Source organism: Thunnus maccoyii, chromosome 13 (assembly GCF_910596095.1).
Source record: "Thunnus maccoyii chromosome 13, fThuMac1.1, whole genome shotgun sequence".
In the NCBI taxonomy this organism is placed as follows: domain Eukaryota; kingdom Metazoa; phylum Chordata; class Actinopteri; order Scombriformes; family Scombridae; genus Thunnus; species Thunnus maccoyii.
This window is the reverse complement of record NC_056545.1, coordinates 24239202-24258955: the sequence shown is the minus strand read 5'-3', so window position 1 is coordinate 24258955 and position 19754 is coordinate 24239202. Positions and strand designations below refer to the sequence as shown.

Below are 19754 nucleotides of genomic sequence, written 5' to 3'. Positions count from 1 at the left end.
ATAGTACAGTCTGAGTTGAGTATTGTTATCAGAGGATTCAACACAGTAAATTCTTAATACAAACAGATTACAGTTTTGCGCTGACCTGGGCACGCTGGTGGCTTGAAGAGGTTGGGCTTTGCTGAGGAGAGCGGAATTGGCTTTCATGGTAGTCGAGGCGGGACTGCCTTTACTGTTGGCTAATGTGAGACCTGCTTTTGCAGTGGCTGATGGGTCTTGGGACTTGGCTTGCTCTCCTTCGTCTTCATTCTCACTCTCCTTCTCCTCCTATAAAACATCTACATGAGCTTAGCTGACAGGTTGGCCAACAGCTAAAAATGGATGCATCATAATGTAGTTCACTTTTGAGGTCCTGGACAAAGATATCTCAGAAATAGATTATTATTTACCTACTACATGTGTGGATTTTACTAGTCTATACACTTGCAACAGCTTACTATGAATGTAAACACACACACATCTTCAAGAGTTGGTTTAGTAAATGCAAAACAAGTAAGCTTAGTTTGCTATTTTATTGAAATTGCTTGAAATTTGCAGGATTATGGGAGGAATGTTTAATAATGGACCACTGTGGTGCAAGGGGCTAAACTAACTGTAGGAAAATATGTGTATTTATATCCATTATAGTAACTGCGCTGTACTGCTTTTCACTATTGCTGTAACCACAGATCTACATTGATATATACACAATGTGAAATATTACATAGAACTCTAACCTGGTTTCACATTGGTGAGAGTAAAGAGGGCTAGGGATGTTATTCTTTTTATTTATTTTTTTATTATTATTTTTACTTCTGTGCATTTTAGAGTTTTATTATTACTATTATTGTGCATCTTTTATTGTTACTCTGTACTATGGCCGTTACCTCTGTGCTCCTCTTTGCTTTATTTTTATCTGCCTTGTTGGTTTTATTTTCTTTTGTAAAGCACTTTGTAACATTGTTAAGATAAGTGCTATATAGTTTACTATTATCATTACATATACTTATATACTATACTTTTGTAATGTATGTCTTTGTGTGTATTTATGTCTTTTCCTCTCTATTTCAGCAGCATCAAAAACAACTTATTGAAATCTGCTGAAAGTTCACGAGAGATTATTCACCAGAGATAAAGAGAGGCAGAACTCACATTGGTTTGAATACTGACATAAAAATCAAAAAAACTTTTTTCTTCAAAACACTTTCATGTCAGAAAACCAACTGTTAGCGTATACAATATTCATTTTCCAGTTTCTTTTTTGACGTACAAAACAATCATTTTTGCTTTTTGATTCCGTTAAACAAGCTCTGTCCATTAAATATTAACTCTGTGCATGTCTAAGTGAGTATAAATGTGTGTGCCATGAAGGAAAATGTCTACCTGCAGGCTCTCCTGGAAGCTGGAAGCCTGGTACTGGGCGTATTTGGCAATGGTGGTGTGTGAACGGCTGCTCTCGCAGGGCCATGTCTGCGTGGAGCCGCTGGGATCCCAGTTCTCATCAGCAGGCTGCTGAACCTGAGTCCTCACTTCCACTGCATGCTCCGCATTGGCCTCCACCAGGGATTTAGTGGAGAACAGACCAAGGTCTCACATAGGAAGAAAGACAGCAGAGCATATGAGATAATTATCAGATAATAAACGCCCAATAAAATTTACCAAGTACAAGTAAAATTTTCCCCCAAACTCTTTGTATTTAGATTTAATACTCAAAAATGGTTGTCACCTCAGTTGCATTTATTTATTTTCTGACTTTAAGCATTTTTATAACTCATACAACCAAGTATGAAATAGACAAAATAGGTGAAAGGATACACTAAAATATGCAAATGCATTCAAAGCAGCATTCCTCGATCAATATAAAGCCTCCCAGTGGCCCAGCCATCATGTCATGGTCATTCAAATATGGATCATAAAGACACAACCATGAATTGATTGTGACAATGGGGCACTGTATGCTGCCCACGATGATTGTGAAAGATGCAACGTCACTGACATACAGTTCGGAGAAAGCGATGGCTCAAAGAGACGACACATACAGTATTTTTCATTACAGAAATGACAGACTCAAAAAAATCAAATGCGTAAAATGTCTACTACATCTAGAATAAAACACTGCCAACCTTATGATTTATGATATGATGTATTTATATGTAAAGAATTGATGCCCTTTTCCCTTTCTCTTTCTCTCTTCCCTGCATGACTATTTCCACAAAACAACAAACAAAAGGCCTTAATTAATGGCAAAGTGTTACTAATCACAAAAACCTCATTTCGAGTGGATGGAAGGTTAATTCTGTTGGGCTAAATCGAGTGAATGAGAGGGGTTCATTAGTTGAGATGAGTGTGATGTATAAACTTACTAAGGCGGAGGGAGCCAGCAAGGCCTCTGATGACAGTAACAGCATTTTTGGGATCAGTGCAGAACTGAAGCAGAACTGGAGAAAAGGCGTCTCTCTTGCTTTCCAACTGCAGACACAGCAAAGTACAATAATGAGCATTTGAACAAAGCAAATTAATGAATTTATTTGTCTTGAAAACAGATGAAAAATACTGACAGTAGGTTGGAAATGTGTAGATCTTGAAACAAGGTACGATAAGGCAGCTCACTCTGCTGCTATCTAGAGACTTTAAATCATCCCAAGAATTACGGAGGTTGTTTATAGTTTCTTGTTCATGTAAGAAAAACAGGATTTTAGGATTCCACATTTGAGGATATTACTTGTTAGGTTGCGTCATTTTTACTATCCTAATCCGTGTGGACTCACATAGATGCTCGGAGTGGGAGGGTTAAGCTTTTCTCGTGGAATGGGGGTCTCGATGTTAATGTTAGGTTTGACAGAAAGGGCAGGAAGCAGGTACGACTCCTTGAATTTCCCCTTCACCCTTGTCCCCCTGGGAGAAAAAAGAGAAGAAAAGAGAGCATTAAAACCCACTCTGATAGGATAGGATTACGCTTATCAGAGTACTCACTTGCAAGCTCTAATCACTTCAGTGGCGGTGTTTTCGATGCTGATCTTGGAAAGTGGGATTCTTTGCTCTTCCACCTCTGATATGTTGAATGTTTGTCGACCAGCGCTCTCCACCTTAATCAAGAGAATCTTAAGCTCCTTAGACAAGCCCATTGACAATGCTTTTAGTTTCAGGGGGTCGACTGGAGTTAATGAGCAGGGTTTACTCGCTGGTGTGGAGATACATAGTTTGGATGTATTGATTGTGACAGTTGACTCTGAGCTTGAGTTCTTGGTATCTGTGTTTCCAGCTGTTGAGGATATCGTATTTTCTAACTCACTGACTTCTTCCTTCGTCTCTGTTACAATCTTTACCTCGGAGTTCCCAGTGTCCCCTTTTTCTCTCTGCACATCTTTGCCATGTGGGGTTGGATTTTTCTGAGGAATTTGGCCCTTTGTACTGTCTTTGAGGGGTATGGGTGAGTTTCTGGAGATGACTGGCACTGAAGGTGAAACAGGTGTTTTACATGCATCCTTTTCTTCCAAATCCTTTATTTCATTTGCTTTGTTTTTAAGACAGATGATACCGTTTTCTTCTTTCTTTATCTTAATCTTGATCTCTCCTTCTCTTTCTCCATCTTTGTTCTTTTGTTTTCTTTTTCTGTCTGTGACAATGTGTTCTGTCTCTTCGCTGTTTGCCCTCTCTTCCTTGGTAGAGACAGTGAGGAGGCCGGTGAAAGAGGCTGTATGTGTGGTGGTCAGTCTCAGCTCTGCACTTAGTGACTCGTCCAAAAGAGATGACGCTGCTCTCTCAGGGAGGATGTCTGTATCCCTAACGTCTTGTTTCTCTTCTATATCATTCTCAGTCTCTTCCAGCTTTTTCTGCACCAGGGTATCTGTGACAGGATCACACAGATCTGTCGGACTGTGGGATTTAAAAAGTGCATCTGAGGTAGTGTGAGTTGGTGATTGATTGCCGGGTTTGGAGGATGTGGTGAGATCTGATCTGGGGGAGAAATCCTGATGCTCCTGACAGTGGATGTCTGGCCCCAATGCAAGAGAAGAGGATAACTTAACCCCTCCTGCAGTGCTAGCAGGAGGCCCCCCAAATGGACCGCCTCGACATGTGACCCTCTGGCCACCAAGGAAGGTGGCCAGGCTCTTGAAGACATCATCCAATCCTGTTTTATGGTGACGAAGCTCACGAAGAAGAGAGCCAGAAGCTTCCTCGCCGCTGTCCATCTCTTCCTCCTTTTCTTCCTTAACAACTTGTTTAGTTGGTAGATCACTGAGTTCAGACATGTCATTGTGGGAATAATCAGCCAGTGTGCTTTCACAAGGCTCCTTATTCATCTCATCAATGCTCTCACTGTCTACAGGAGGAGGAGAAAAGCACTGGGTGGGGCTGGGCTGGAGGACAGGTCTACTTATCACTCCCTTTTCTAACTCATCCTCATCTTCTCCCAGAACTGATACCGGAGAGCCCTGCCAGCTGAGTACAGGAGGAGTGTTTGCAAGGTTGTCTCCAATTTCCCTCAAATTTCCCATCACAGCCACAGGCTGCAGGTCAGGGGCATTGAGAATCCCTCCGTACCCACCTTCTTTGCCATGCATGGGTTGATCTACACTAATGGAACATGCTGTACTGAGAGGTGCTAAGGCTTTAAATAAAAGAGAAGGGAGTGTATCATCGGGCTTTGCTTTTGGTCCGTCTTCTGATTGGGATGAGATGATGGTAGGCCTCTTGCTGGTCTTTTTGGAGCTGGTGTTCGTGGGTCGAGACTGTATTAGTTGTTCTTTGACAGGGAGTTTTGGAGGACTGACGATCTTTTTGGGCATTTTGCGATTTTCAGATTTTGAGGATGGTTGAGGTGAAGTGCAGCTGGGATGAGGAGCTCGACCAGGGGTGTTGTGATTCTCTGGAGTATTTTGAGTATTTATGGATGGCCTGTGTGATGTCCTCTCTGCACGTTCACTCCTCTCCCTGTGCTTGTGTCTGGTTGGGCTGGGTGCTGTCTGGCCTTGATTCTCTGGGGTCAGAGTTGTAGTCTCTATTTTAGTCATTTTGACCTCCCCTGAAGAGTAAGAAGTAGAGATGGAAGTGAACATTTCCTTTCCTGTGATTTTAGTTTTCAAGCCTAATTTTCTCTCCTTCTTCACTGTTTTATCCCTTTTCTTTTTTCTCTCGCCTAACCTCTTTTCTTCTTTTTTCTTCCTCCTTTTTCTTTCTTCACCCTTTCTGTTTGTCTTTTGAACTTCACCCTTTCTCTCCTTTTTCACCAACTTCTCTTTTTGTTTGCACTCAGGTTTTTTGTGTTCTTCCAACTCCTTCTCAGGCTTGTTTGCTCTGGATCTGCTGTGGGGGGACTGTCGCGAGCAGAGGGGGTGTGAGGTCTTTCTGTATTTGACATCTAAAAACCTGGATTTTGGGCCAGCATGAGGTGTATGATACGTTGTAGATGTCAGGCTAGGTCTCGGGGTGTGATGGGGACTTCCCTGGAGTTTCTGCTGTCCACTGAGGCCAGGACTACACTGATGAATGACTGATGGATCTTTTCTGCCACTGGCCACTGTGTATGAAGAGGGACTTGAGGGAGCACGTGGACTGCTGGCAGTAGAACCTCCATCTTTAGGACCACAGAGGAAGGATGAATATGGAGGAGAGTCTGCACCAGAAGACCTGGAGATGGCTGGATCCCTTGAATTGCCCCTTGGATGAGTACGCTGAGGTTCCTGCAGAGTTAACATTATATCGCTTTAGACTTTTGTTCAGGGATATCAATCATCAATCAATCAAACTTTTAACTATTTATACAGCACCTTTCAAACAAATCAATGCAATTCAAAGTGATTTACAAGCAATTGATAAAACGTGGGATGCTAAAAAATGGATTTAGAAACCGATGCACACCAAAATAATTAAAAAGCAAAAAAGGTTAATTGAATGAGACAACAATAAAAGATGGGTAGTTAAGATAATAAAAGATCAATAATAAAAGATAATATGAACAATAAAATAACAATAAAAATAAAATTATGAGATACTACACAACATAAATAGATTATAGTAAGACAGTAAAATGTTAAATAAAACAAAATAGAATAAAATAAATAATGATGATGATAACAAATAAAATGAGTATAAATAATAAAACCATAAAATTATAAAACACTACATAAAAGCCACACTAAATAGATGGGTTTTTAGGTTAAATTTAAAAATATTAATATTTTCAGCTCCTCTCAGATCCCCTGGAAGGCTGTTCCAGCAGCTTGGAGCGTAATGGCTGAAGAGAGCATATTCAAATGTTTTTTTTCTGCTTTGTGGAACAGCTACAAGAGAAGAAGCAGAGGATCTGAGGGGCCTTCTGGCTCATAAACCAAAAACATTTGGATCTAGATGTAGGCCTGGTAAAATGACACAAAAACAGCTTTGGAAAAGGAAGTTTTCATTTTATAATTTTCATGCTATTTAAATGGTTTATTTCTCACTGTGCTTTGTTTGTAATGATGGCTCCAGGAGTCCTTTTCCTCCAGAGGGTGTAGCGGGGGGTTGTGCTGTGTGGCTCTGGGGTGGCCTGTGTGCCGTTGATAGTGGTAATGATGGTTTTGGTGGCTGTAAGGCACACGGGTGTGGTCTGCTGGTGAAGACGAAATTTTCCGGTCATCCTTCCCTCTGTTTCCATGATGTGGTGGTCTGCTGCCACAATTATGGTTTTGAACTGTTGGGTTACCGTTACAGAAGCCATGTCCTCCAGCTCGTAGTTTAGAGGTTTCCTGCAAATTTCAAAACCAAGAACAGAAATTAAGAAGGATCAACATGTTTATATTCAGTTTACATTTTTAGTAATCATTTAATGATCATACAAGCTTACCTGTTGCTGTGTTGTTGAGGTCCTGTGGGCAGAGTTGTGGCAAGAACCTGCCTTGTCATGAAGAGGCTTCCAGTCATCTTGGTTGCAGCGGTGGTGGCGAGGTGGTGATGGGGCATGGGCAAGTAAAAGTAAATGCCTTGATCCTGGATGAGATGACTAAAGAGAGAAGCACAGATATCCTGAAATACTACAGTGGATGGGATTTTACCAATGGGTGGTGCTATTGCACAGAAATAAACGTACAGGTAAAAAGGCTATTTTTAACAAATGAATCAAGGATTGTTGTACTAGGTCAACAAACTTTACCTGATCAGGGCCAGAGTCCCTTCTCCTCTTGGCTGGACACTCTTCCCTAGGGGATAAAGGGTGCTGTGGGGGTGGACTGTGCTGGTGGAGTTGGTCTCGCCGCTGGTGGAGTGCTGGTCGTTTCCAGAGTCCTTGTCTGTTGTTTATCATTCGGCCTGCGAAGCTCCTGCGGCAGTCTGAGGGAGCCCATCTCTCTGGTGTGGACTGGAGTTCTCTGTTGTTGCGATGCAGGCGAGGACCCCCATGCTATAGTCAGAAAAAAAAAAGAGAAAAAGGACAGTTCTAATCAAAAAGTCAAATGATGATACACACTCCAGTTGAAATAATAATATGAACTCCAAAAAATTATACTGTTCCATCTGTAGGTCTCACCAGAGAGTTGCTGACATTGTTGTCCCAGTTTGTGTAGCGCTCTCCTGGTCCTGTTAGATAACTGTTGTTGGTGCCAGTTCGGTTGTGGAATGAGCGGGTGGAGTTGTGATGCCAGTTCTGGGCCTCAAACGGCTGCTCTTTACCATCCCAGAGACGTAAAGGCTGTCTGTGCCCCTTGGAAATACCCTTGTCCTGGACATGGTTGACGGTTCTCTCTTCCCTGAGCAAAAAAACAACTGGACTGAGCAACAAGTATCGAGGTAAAGAAAGGATTCAAGACAGTGATGCCATAGCATGACACAAATGGGACTTTATACTGTACACAAACTCATATCCAGGTAGCATTAATTGTTCTACTGTTCTGTCGCTTAAATGGCAGGTACAAGAGTTGTCACCCTTCAACTGTTTTAAAAAGCTTTATGCTATCCATGTGAGTGGTTTTAGTAACAAACACATTCAGGTACATATAACTGAATGAATGATATTTATACTGTTTTACTCACCTATGATAAAGACGACTTGATTGTGGATGATGTGATTGATTGCGCCCTCCTTGGCATCTGTAGTGAAGAAAACTGCAATTATTCTTGGCAAGAAAAAAAAACATACAGAAAACCTATAATGTCTTACAGATAATGCAGTTGAAACTTGAAAATAAACAGTTCAAGTCAGTATGCAACAAATCTGGGAGCTCTGACTTGTGTTGATGGAGGCTAGAAGTTGGGTTTAAGCCAAACTTTCTTGTTTTTGCCAACTGTTGACATAACCAGCCATCAGTTTCCTCCAAGTGTTTACTGTGCATGTATGTTCTTTCTTTAAATGCCTTCATCAAGGGTACCTTGCTGATAGCTAGGGCACAAAATTAACACCAGCCAGCTAAATGCTGGTAAAATATGCAAGTGGCAGGTAGATTTGCTTCACTTACCAGCCAAAAAAACAACAGTAATTTATTGAGCGGCTGGTAAAATTTGAACATTCACTAGCCATTTGGCTGGTGGACAAAAAAGTTCATTTTGCACTCTGCTGACAGCTACTTTAGCAAAACTCAAACTCAACTCATGATGAACCATGACAGATATGATGGGGAAAAAAACATTCACTTTTGCAGCAATAAACTTCTTTGACCTCAGTGAATATGGAGACAATTTGCAAAGCTTGTTAATAAAGCACCTCTGCATGGTTGAAGGATCACTTGACCCCATGCAGGGGATCAATGTGACCCATAATGGAGCCTTTAATTTTACCTTTAAAGGAGAATTGTGGATTGTATTACATTTAATACAACTTATCAAACTATGTTGCTCAGTGCAAAACCTGTCAGCTCTATGCTTTTTCTTTCTCAAAGAGAAGTTAACGTTTGGTGGTCACAAGTGATACAACTGCCAAAAGCCACAACCACATAGCTCAAGTTACAATCATATTCATTAGAGCCACCCTCAACTCCTCCAGCTGAGGCTTTTCTCAGCAGCAGATAAAGAACTTATGGTTTCATTCACCAAAGTCCTTCTTATTTAAACTGTAGACAATATCATGCTCTCAGCTGCAGCTGAAGTAAGAGCTTTTCATGAAAATGCTCATCACAGTTTCAGTAAATCAGTCAGTCCCTTAAAGTGGTGCTTATCTTTAATCAGTCCAGACAACAAAGGCTGGTGTCCCAACTGCTGGAATGACCCGTGTTGGGGAAGTTCAAGCCTCCAGTTGTTCTACTATCTACTCCCACTGGATTTAAATTATTTTCAGGAATGCTTCAGCCATTTTCTATCCAACTCTCTGGGTGTTACAAGCATTTTACCATGTCCTCTTTCTTAACTGTTACAGTCAACAATGCAATGAAGGTTGCTGAAGTCTTATTGTACATCTTGGCTAGTGTTAACAACTAAAGATATGTGTGCCCCTGCAAATGCACTACTGCCTTTACATAAATAAAAAGTAACACTGTAGCAACACTGTGTGTGAGTGCTGTGATGGCACTGCTGACCTTTGTGTGTTGTTCCAGGGCCGACTGTTTACAGGAGCCCATTGTCCTCTGTTAGGTCCTCCAGCTGGGTAGGAGTCCCATGTGTTACGGCCAGAGTACAGCTCTGCTGGGTGATACATGCAGCCTGAAGCAGAGATGTTGTTAATGAGATTAAGATTTTGAATGAATAAATGAACAAATAAATGAATAAATTTATCTCTTTTAACGACATGCAATATGGAAGTATTGCCACTTTCAACCATCGGATCTTAGCACAGTAATGTGCTGATGCTATGTGATGACAATGCCTACCTTAATTTATTGTACACTAATTTAAATTTGTGAATAATTCTTACATTTATACAATGTTTGAGAAAATAAAGGCAAGCTTTAGTCCTTGATTCAAAAATCTGTTCTACTCCACTGATTTATTACTTAATGAAAGCCTACAGGGAAAGGCCTGTAATCATGTCAAGTAACACTACCAACTAACACATGGAAATATTAAGGATTTGATGACATTTTGGATGTACAAAGCAATGTTCATGTGCATCATTCTACCATCTGTGACATTTGCAGTAAGCTGATTACTAACACTGAGTTTTCACGTGTAACATAGTTACAGTTGAAAGTAATCTATGCCTTCACATAACTGCTTAAAACGGACATGTGTTTTTGTAGTACTATTGTGATACTGCATGTAAAGTACGTCAGTGGTGTACATAGTGCATGTTTGCATTTAAATAGCCACATACATACACACACACACACACACACACACACACACACACACACACACACACACACACACACGTACACACACACACACACACACACACACAAAGTACAGAGACAGAAATAACTTTGTTTACCAGTCTTGGGTCTGTGTTTGAGAGGCCCTCCACTTCACACCTGAGAGCAAAAAAACAACCTGTGGACAAGACACACTGTTGAGTGATACATTATGTGCACTGCTAAAAATAAAAATGTATTTTCACACCATATCTACACAATAACTACTTTTTCTTCTGGCTTAATAACAAATAAGCTTTTTATCCTTGTGGTTTTGTGATATACACTGACACCAAAGTGCCCTTTTGTGTATCTCTAGTAGATTTTATTTCCTCATGCTGTACTGTTCTGCTGCACTGTATCTGTTCAGCAGTCATATCATCAGTCAGCCAGAGCTGCATTGTGCATTCAGCCTCTCTCTAATCACGACAACCCAGCAGCCACCACAGCCAGTGGCCATCCAAGGATAGAAAAAAAACATTGCACTAAGACGAAGGACCATGGCAACCTCACTTTAAGAACAAAGACAAGCAGAGAAAAACACAGGGTGGGCTGCTGTAGTGTTTTTCTCACCCTGTAAGCCATGAGTCTAATTTACGGACAGAAATGGTGGTTAATGTGTCTCAAATCAACAGCGTCTTATATAGGGGTCCATTCTAGCCATTCAGTCTCACCACTCATTATCAGCTGCTAACTCAGTACATCTATATTTCTGCATTTGCCTCAAGTAGAGCAACTTCCACAGGCACAGTGAGCTCTACAGCTGCCAGCTGAGTACTGAACCACTATACCAGGTCAGGTGTTCAGCTGGTTATAAGTGTCTCTGGCAGAAATGTTAAAAGTTGTTCACTTATTGTCTGATCACAACTTTTAATCCTTAGCCTCCTCTGCCTATTTTCATTTTTATTGAACCTTTGCTCTTGCTTTAAATAGAATAGTTTCATAGTGTCTTTTACCAGGGAAAGAAACAATCTTACTGTTTTTTATTGTAGCTGCCAAACATTTCAGCTATGGGTTTATTTTGTTGAATTGAACAGACTTTGAAAGATTTGCAGGCTGAAGAGAACAAGGCTGTACTGGGGACAGGTTGCACCTCTACACGCACATTCATTTCCCACAGCTCTTTGTAAGTATTATGAAGAACTACTGTGCAACATGTTACCACTTCCCTAGTGGTAATTTTTGTACGTTTGTTCCATACAGGTTTGTTTGTGGTAAGACTGTTGCAGCTGTGCTATAATAACCTTACTGTGAGTGCTGAATGAGCTAAGTGAGCAACCTCTCTGAGAGTCCGTTTCCAGAGCAACTGAAAGCCAGACAGTTCTTTCTGCTGTGGCTTTAGGCTCTTTAGAGTCAATTGCATTTCAATTTATTTTTAGAGCAGAAAGAGGACACAAAAGACCTGTATGTGCATACTATGTTACACTACTAACATACAGTAAAGTAAGACTCCATGCTTTTATCCTAACATACAGCACTGTATGCTGTCAGTAACTACATAAAGCTGTACAACAGACACAACATGTCTAATTACATCCACTCTAATCCTTACATCAACTCCTGTCCCACTAAGATTAGATTTTTGAAAGAGCAGCTTTCTGAGTTTCAACGATTCTCTGCTAATGTTGAAATGAATCAATGTAGAATTCCTTGCTTTAAATTTTTCTTTGCTTAGGATATTGATTGTATGACTGTATTTTTTTGTCCCAAAATGGCAACTTGTTAATGTTGCATCATTGTCAATCCTGATTTCTAATAAATTCATGATTGTGTGCTTAATTCATGCCAACAGGACTGTGTGCTTAATTCATGCCAACAACTTATAAACTATGTTTCACTCTTTGTGTGGTGTTGCCAGATTTTTAGACAGTGTTGCAGTTTTCCTTTTTCTTTAACAAGAAAAGATGCTTTATCGCGCTTTTAACCCTGAGCCCGCAAGCATTTGAGCAACATTACACAAACAGCAGACAGACCATCTGTTTTAGACCCTCCCTGTTGAACAGTGAAACACACACTTTTGTTACAGTGTTGTAGGGGAAGCTGTCAGTCAACAGCAGCTTCAATTTGACTCAACACAACAATGGCTCTGTGCTTCCAATATTAAACCCATCTGCGCAGGGTTAATGCGAGACATCTGGAATTTAGCTGCAAGGCCAAATGATGTCATGTGCAAAAGGGGTTAAGCTGCTGTTGGGTAAACTCTTAACTTCACAGTAAAATAACCTTAAGTAATGAATGTGCAATTCAAACAATACATACAGCATGAATTGTGTTAAATATCACCTGTTTGCCAAATTTTGTTTCTCATTTGTATAGTGAAAAGTCTGTGCACAAATTATGCTTTACAAATAAAACAATGATTATGCTGGTAGGTGATGACTTGACACCTACTAGAGGTTAAACCCAAAGTCTGCAGCCCTCAATCTGCTCCAAAGACTCCATCCCTCCCTCCCTCTTGTCACCAAGGAAACCCTGGTCATCTCTCTGTAACCACAGGGGGATAGCCATGCATCCATTCATGTCTCTGGTGAGACCCCAATTTGTCTGTCTAACCTTTTACAATTTCACCACACTAACCCTCTTTGCCAAGTGTAAATTGGAGACATTTACTTGAAACATAATAGCAGCATGTGCATCCTTGTAAGCAATCTTACCTTGCAATGAGAGATGAGAGAAAAGGAGAGGACAGGCTCACTGGTCCAAATTTGATGATGCTGTCAGTCAGGAATAGCAAGACAGCAGACCTGTGCAGTCTCTTGATTCCTTTAAATAGACATGCTCCGCTATCTGGCAAACACACAAAGACACACATAGTAGAGAGAGTGAGGAAATACCATAGTCAGTTGGTGCACAGATGTACAAGACAGGAAGGTTTTATTGTTTTAAATCAAGGACAGAATCTCTCCTTCATCCCTCAGGTATTCCTGCCATTCTCTTCCTTTCTATTCTTGTCTTTCATTTTCTACAACACATGCTTTCACAAACGTTTGCACTGTTACAATTCTGACCCTCTCTAGACAAAGAGAATGAAAGTGATGTGAGAAAGAGAAGAGGAGAGGAGAGGAACGATGGGTAACCTTTGACAGTCTTTTCTCCTGTCTTTCCTCTTCATGGCACTGCTCCATTGCCTTTGCTATCTTCAACTACATGTTTCAACAAGGCTCCTTTTCTTTCTTGATACCTAATATCCCAGCCTCTTCCTTTCTCTTCCAGGCTATGTGTATGCCTCTGCCTATGCCTCACCCTCCCTTTTCTCTGCACGCTGTGTCCTTGTATCCCTGGCAACCGATGATATCATTTAGTCCAGAGCTGGGAGCAAGGCCTCAAGCAAGGAGGGGAGTGTTTGCATGTGTGTGTGATTTTGACAGACAGACAGAGAGAGAGAGAGGGAGAGAGAGAGAGAGAGGGAGAGGGAGAGAGGGGGGGGGGGGGGGTTAATGTATACGTCCACATTGCTATCTGCTTTTCTCTTTTCACTCTTCTCTGATGTATGTAACATGTATACAGCAGCTCTGTCAGTTGAAAAAACATCTGAAGAATCTTTAAAAAGAATCTGAAAAAATTGAGCAGTGAAAAACTGCCTCAGTTCTGCACATACACTCCAATTTGTTCTCTCATTTGGCCACAGCAACAGTCTGTCACATTCTTACATATCTCACACTATGTGGAGCTGCTTGTTAGCTGCAGTGAACCACTGCAGATGTGCATCTCTTGTTGAGACTTTATGTGTGCATGTGTGTGTATGTAGGAAGGATACTGATCCTATACCATAAAAGGAAGGATGGGCTGCACCAGACCAGGCCTGTCTCTGGTGGCTTCTAGGCAGCTAACACGAGGAGCAGAGACATGAAGAGAACAGATGGAGGGAAAGCGAGAAGCGACAATGTTCGGACAGACAGCCACTGGACAGACAACCCGCCCCTGAATGCACAGCACATACATGATTTTACTGGATGCAGGACAGAAATAGCGTCACGGTCACAGAAAAAGAACGTACAGTATGAGCCGAATATCAATCACATTTCTAAAAATAACATCCCTACAGCCCCGCTTCCCTCTGCTCAATCCCCTTCTCCCTTTCTATAATAGCAGCTTCTCCCGGTGTATGCTCCATAAAGCACAGCCTCAGAGGGGTACTGGAATGTACCAAGGCAAGGTCAAGAGCAAGAAAGAGGGGTGTCTTTTGCAAACAATGCAAAATGTACAGCATTTTGTGAACAAAGACAATGAAGCCATTTAACAAGTTCAAAGACAGCACTGGATGCACATGCATGCATATGTGTGTGTGTTTGTGTGTGCACCAAAAAGCTGGCTTGTGTGGGCAATGGTAACCTGGGGTGCTTACCTAAGCTGGCAATCATATCAACTGAAAGCATACACTGGGGCTGTGTGGCAGTAACCCTAGATGTTCTTTGTTTATTACATTTCAAACAACTCAAAAATATGTGTCTGAGTCAAACATTTCAGCCAGTTATTTAAAAAACACAACAAAGCCAAATGGTCTCTGCTTATGATGTGTCAAACAAACTGAGCAGAACTTTCAGTGGGACCAGGTAATGTGATGTACGTGACACAGTTTAGTCAAAATGAAGATTGATCATTGCATTGTAGTTTCTTACTACTGCACACCTCCCACAAACTAACACACACACACACACACTGACACAGAGGCTGATATTCAACAGTTAAACGTTCAAGTCAAGCACACATGTAACCACAACACAAGTGCAACCGCAAACAGTCCCCTTTTACTACATTCATCATATCTCATTTCTGTTCTTGCACTGTCTGCACGTGAGCATTGCATGTGTGTGTGTGTGTGTGTGTGTGTGCTTCATGCATGAATGTGCAGCACAGTGTGCAGACACACACTGCAGTATGTTGAGCCAAGAGAGATCGTTCAGAACAATGACAGAGAAAACATTTTAAAAATTGACAAATGAAGTCAAACACATAACAGAAAGAGAAACAGACACACACACACACACACACACACACACACACACACACACACACACACTTCTTCAACACTGTACAATGCATGCAGTATATTTCCATTCAGCCAAAAGCAAATAGCACGTCAAGTGGCACGTCTGCAGTCCCCTTTTACCTCTTTTTTTGTCTTTGTTCTCTTTGGTCCACACGCCCCACTGCTCCCCTTTTCCTCCCTTTCACTCCTCGCCACCTTGTCTCACCCGATCCTCTCCTCTGTCTCCTTTCTTCCCCTCTCCTCCTCTTCCTGTTTCCACTCCACTCTCTGATGCTCCGGCTCTCGTAGCAGACTGATGGGGCGGGGCCACAAGCTGTCAGTCACAAGAAATGAGCCAATGAGAGGAGAGAATCTCTTATCTATCACATTTTGCAGTGAACAGGCAGGAGGCAGGATGAGGGGGGAAAATAGCAGACAGAGGCATGGAGGAGCTTTTTTTTTATTTCTCTCTTCCTCTGTGTGTGTGTGTGTGTGTGTGTGTGTGTGTGTGTAAACAGTACGTGTGTGCACGTGAGAGTGAGAACAGAGAGAGAGTTGGAACATGGCCAGTACAGTAGAGGAGATATTTTAAATCTCTCCACAGCTGTAAAAGAATATTCTCAAGCAGATGCAGACATGTTTTCCACCAATATAACTGCAAGTGGGTGACATTCATTTCAGTTTGAATGTGATACTTTTTAGCTTTATACACTTATACGTGCAAAAAGATTGACATACATGTGTCATGCAGATTGATAATTTTGTCCTGTCTCCTTGTTACCACATTTTTTGTTCAAATCCTCAAAAAACAGAACATTTAATGACATAATTAAAGAAGAAAAAGGTCATGAGATAAACTGTATGTAGACTGCCAAGCTACAAACTTTTTTGTAGGTCTTCTGCAGGTGTTTGACGATACTACCGAGGTTAAATGAGCTTGTTCTTCCTTGTTACACATGACAGTACCAGTATGAACAATGCATACAGCTCTCCCATTTCTATGGACCTTGGTGGAGCTGAATACCCAGGTATCTTTCTGGATGAATTGGGATGTGAGGCAGAGAGAAATGGTGACAGACGGGCTGCGAGTGTTGGCTGAGCTCAAATGTCAAGTGACAGGAAAACCGGGGGAGGTGGGGCTACAGCTCTTGGTTCATGAGGGAGGGTCTAGTCTTTGTGGCTCACAATGCAAAACCACCACTCACCCCTCTGCTCATTTCACCCATCACCGACCAATAAAAAGCAGGCAGAGCTGACGGCCCTGAGTGCACAGTGAGAGGTAGAGACAGAGGGAGAGCTGATGAGGAGCCAGACGAGTAGGCACAAGTGCGAGAGTGAAATGGTGGAAGCAGACTGCTGACAGCTTTTTGCCTCTGAAGTGCCATAGCAACAGCCCCTGATCAGCCCAAACTCTATTGGTCACTGCTCAACCCCATGTGGGTATTTGGACCAATCAGCAGGCTTTGGTGCAGAACTAAGTGGGGACAGCTTCACAGGCCAGAATATCTGCTAAATTATGCCCCCTGGTGGCTCAGTGGAGGCCTAGAAGGTTCTCCTGTAGTTTACAACTACAGGGTCTGCACAATGGAGCATCTGTTATCTGTTCTGTCTTGACAGTTTCCAAAAAAAAAGACAAAAAGCTGTCACGCTTGGATCTAATGATACCATAATGATGCAAATGTTTCGCAATGTTGCCCATAAACTTCAGAAGTAATTACAAAATTGCACTAATATGCATTTTGGCAAAAGTTATATTATTAAACATTAGTACAATGTCACGACAAATGCACACTGAAAAAAAAACAAATGTTTTAAGATTGCAACTCAACTTACACTCACTATACAGCCTAACTAATGTAGAGTACATCTCTCACAAAGCACTTAGTAATTTTAATCATGTAGTTTTGGATCAATGCTTAAAACACATCAATATTTTTTATTCAAAATGACACTGATTGGTGGAAATAATAATACTGTTAGTAGTGTAGGTAACTGTGCTGTTGGATTTTAGAAAAAGTTATAATTTATGTATGTATGCATCTCTCATTATGGAGAAAGAAATGGAAACAAGCAACAACAAACCTGCATTGCCTCCAAGTGGGCAACATATATTACTGCAGGATGAAATATATATACAGTACTGGATTTTATGAACATACAGAGTGTGAAGTAGATGGACAATACATTATTTTCCCTGTTTTTCCTTTTTGGTTAATTATAGTAGAGGGTAAGAGACTTGAACTTTATACTAAAAAATACAGCAGACATAGAATGTAATTTTCTAAGTATGTATTACATGAAATTGACATACTGTATTTGTTATATATTTGATTATAACAGCATATATTTCCCAATAAAATAATTGATCATAAATTATTTTAATTTGTCATTAAATTGTTAAACAGCCTGGCATATTAATACTTGTCTGATGGGCTTATTCCAGGTCAGCCACACAGAGCTATAGATAAACTTATTATTTACAAACAAATAAACAGATAGATAAGCAGACAGGTAGGGAGATGAAAATGTAAACACACTTTCTCACAAGTGATTTTCAGCTGTATCATTTTTGGCTCAGATAGTTCCCTGTTGATGACAGCGAACTGAATTATTTATCAGCCATTTTTAAAAGTAATACATTTACATGATCTATTTACATCACGTTCAGCATATAAGGGATGATTTTGTCACATATTTGAAAATTATAAAAGATAAAACCGGAAAGAGTTGTTCCCATGACTCACACTGATAAAAGGCTTATTTGAAGAAAACATGGACAGTCATAACCAGCATCTTTTCTGGGTGTACAGTCAGTACATTTTCTACTAAAGAACTGATAACATCAAACGCAGCGGCAGTAAAATGCTCTCCTTTTGCTGAAGTTAAAGCAGCAGAGGGCAGCTGAGCTGGGTCGGTACTTGGTTTGAATTTGGCATAACTTTAATTGGTAAAATGCTGACAGCTGAAAAATGTCTGTTCACATAGCTGCATCATCAGCCCCAGCTACATAAGTTATGATTGTCATAACTCAAGATTAGATCAGAGGCAAGCTGGTCCCTCGATGAATAACAACACCCAGTCACTCCAATTGACTTATTAGGGCAGTGAAGGATTGTTGGTCCAGCTAATCTGACAAACAGTTTCTATTTGCATAGATGAACTTGAGCAGAGGGCAGTGTAGGGCAGCTACTGTATTGCTACTGATATGCAGCACATTTCATTTCCCTTACATTTCAGACACTTTGATTATAATATAAAGTATGTGTGGTGAGCACACTTTGACAGGACATGTGGTTGTTGTGGGGGGGATCAATCAGTGACATTATAGGCCACATGTTGTTGCCAAATGATACATGCAAAATCAAGAAAACATGCAGAAATGTCCCCCGCAGTACTGGAGAGAGCCAAGTCATCAAATAGTGGTAATAAACAAGTGAGATATAAAGAAAGAAAGAATTTACATAATGTGTCCAAGCTGTGATGAAGGACAAAAAACTTTGAAAACAAAATAGGTCAAGCACCCATTTTGGCAGAACATTGAACCATTTGCTATGAAATACTTCTACTTCATGGCAAATGATGTCTCTTAAATTGCTATATTGGGAACTAGCTTATTTTCTTATTTTGCAAGACACAAAAGCAGGCACCTACAGTATGCACACACCTTGACTTGAAAATGTCTGGTGCACATACACTCTTTGTCACTATGTCGTAGTTTCATGCTTTATCTCTCTTTTGCCCATTGGCTTATCCACTGTTCACACACATTAGCGTCGTACCTCTCAGCCACACTGGTCACTGTGGGCCTTTTGTTCTTCACTGAGACAGATTAGACAGCTTTGCATTTTACTATTACATTGATAGCACGTTCCTGAATGTCCCGTGTTTCATCACCACACTCAGCAGAATTCAGGCCTCTATGAGAGTGAATTCCAATTATTGCTGTATCTCCCTCTACAGCAGGAAACTAATATGCTTACATCAGTGGAGGAAAAGGATGTTGCAAGGTCAAAATGTTTTGGAAAGGGCAAGTTATTTTGGCAGGTAGTTTATAATCAGCACAAGAAAAGCTTCTACAGTGGTTGGGTTTAGGTTCTTTGTCAAAAATAGGCTTCACAAGTGGTAGTGGTAGCGAGTTTCTTTATAAAAAGGTGTATTAGTTGTTGAGATTGGTTTGTGATGCTGAGGTAAAAATATAGAATAACGACAGCATTACACACCTAATGAGTCAATGATCCAGTATCTAGTTGTTTGATGGCTTCTATCCAAAAGGTCAAACCATAACCTCATTATGAACTCATAGAGACAAACCTGTCAAGGTAGTTAAAAATGGCCAGTGAGATGATTTTGTCACATATTTGATGAATGGATCTGTTGAGCACTTAATCTCAACAGATCCATTAGTTGGTACAGTAGCTCTGTCTCCAAAAGAGCACTACAACTTGAAAAATACCAAATGTAGAATAACATTTATAACTGTCAAGAGAACAAGCACAGCACTGTTACTCAACATAAATGCAAAGTGTAGGGTAAAGTAATGCAGTGCCCTGCAC

The 19754-nt window shown here is 40.8% G+C and overlaps 1 protein-coding gene across 1 annotated transcript in view; it reads right to left on the bottom strand.

Moving 5' to 3' along the window:
* The window catches only part of kdm6bb (lysine (K)-specific demethylase 6B, b), a 29676-nt gene that overhangs the window by 5702 nt on the left and 4220 nt on the right, over positions 1-19754 (bottom strand). Inside the window, exons 3-16 of the mRNA XM_042430812.1 lie at positions 15343-15535; positions 12887-13019; positions 10313-10371; positions 9462-9585; positions 7987-8043; positions 7484-7703; positions 7112-7357; positions 6806-6961; positions 6423-6707; positions 2953-5663; positions 2748-2874; positions 2343-2448; positions 1363-1568; positions 86-267 (exon numbers count right to left, since the gene is read on the bottom strand). Of these exons, the coding sequence (XP_042286746.1) occupies positions 86-267; positions 1363-1568; positions 2343-2448; positions 2748-2874; positions 2953-5663; positions 6423-6707; positions 6806-6961; positions 7112-7357; positions 7484-7703; positions 7987-8043; positions 9462-9580 (4415 nt within the window). The 5' untranslated portion in view covers positions 9581-9585; positions 10313-10371; positions 12887-13019; positions 15343-15535. The remainder of the gene's footprint in view (positions 1-85; positions 268-1362; positions 1569-2342; positions 2449-2747; positions 2875-2952; positions 5664-6422; positions 6708-6805; positions 6962-7111; positions 7358-7483; positions 7704-7986; positions 8044-9461; positions 9586-10312; positions 10372-12886; positions 13020-15342; positions 15536-19754) is intronic.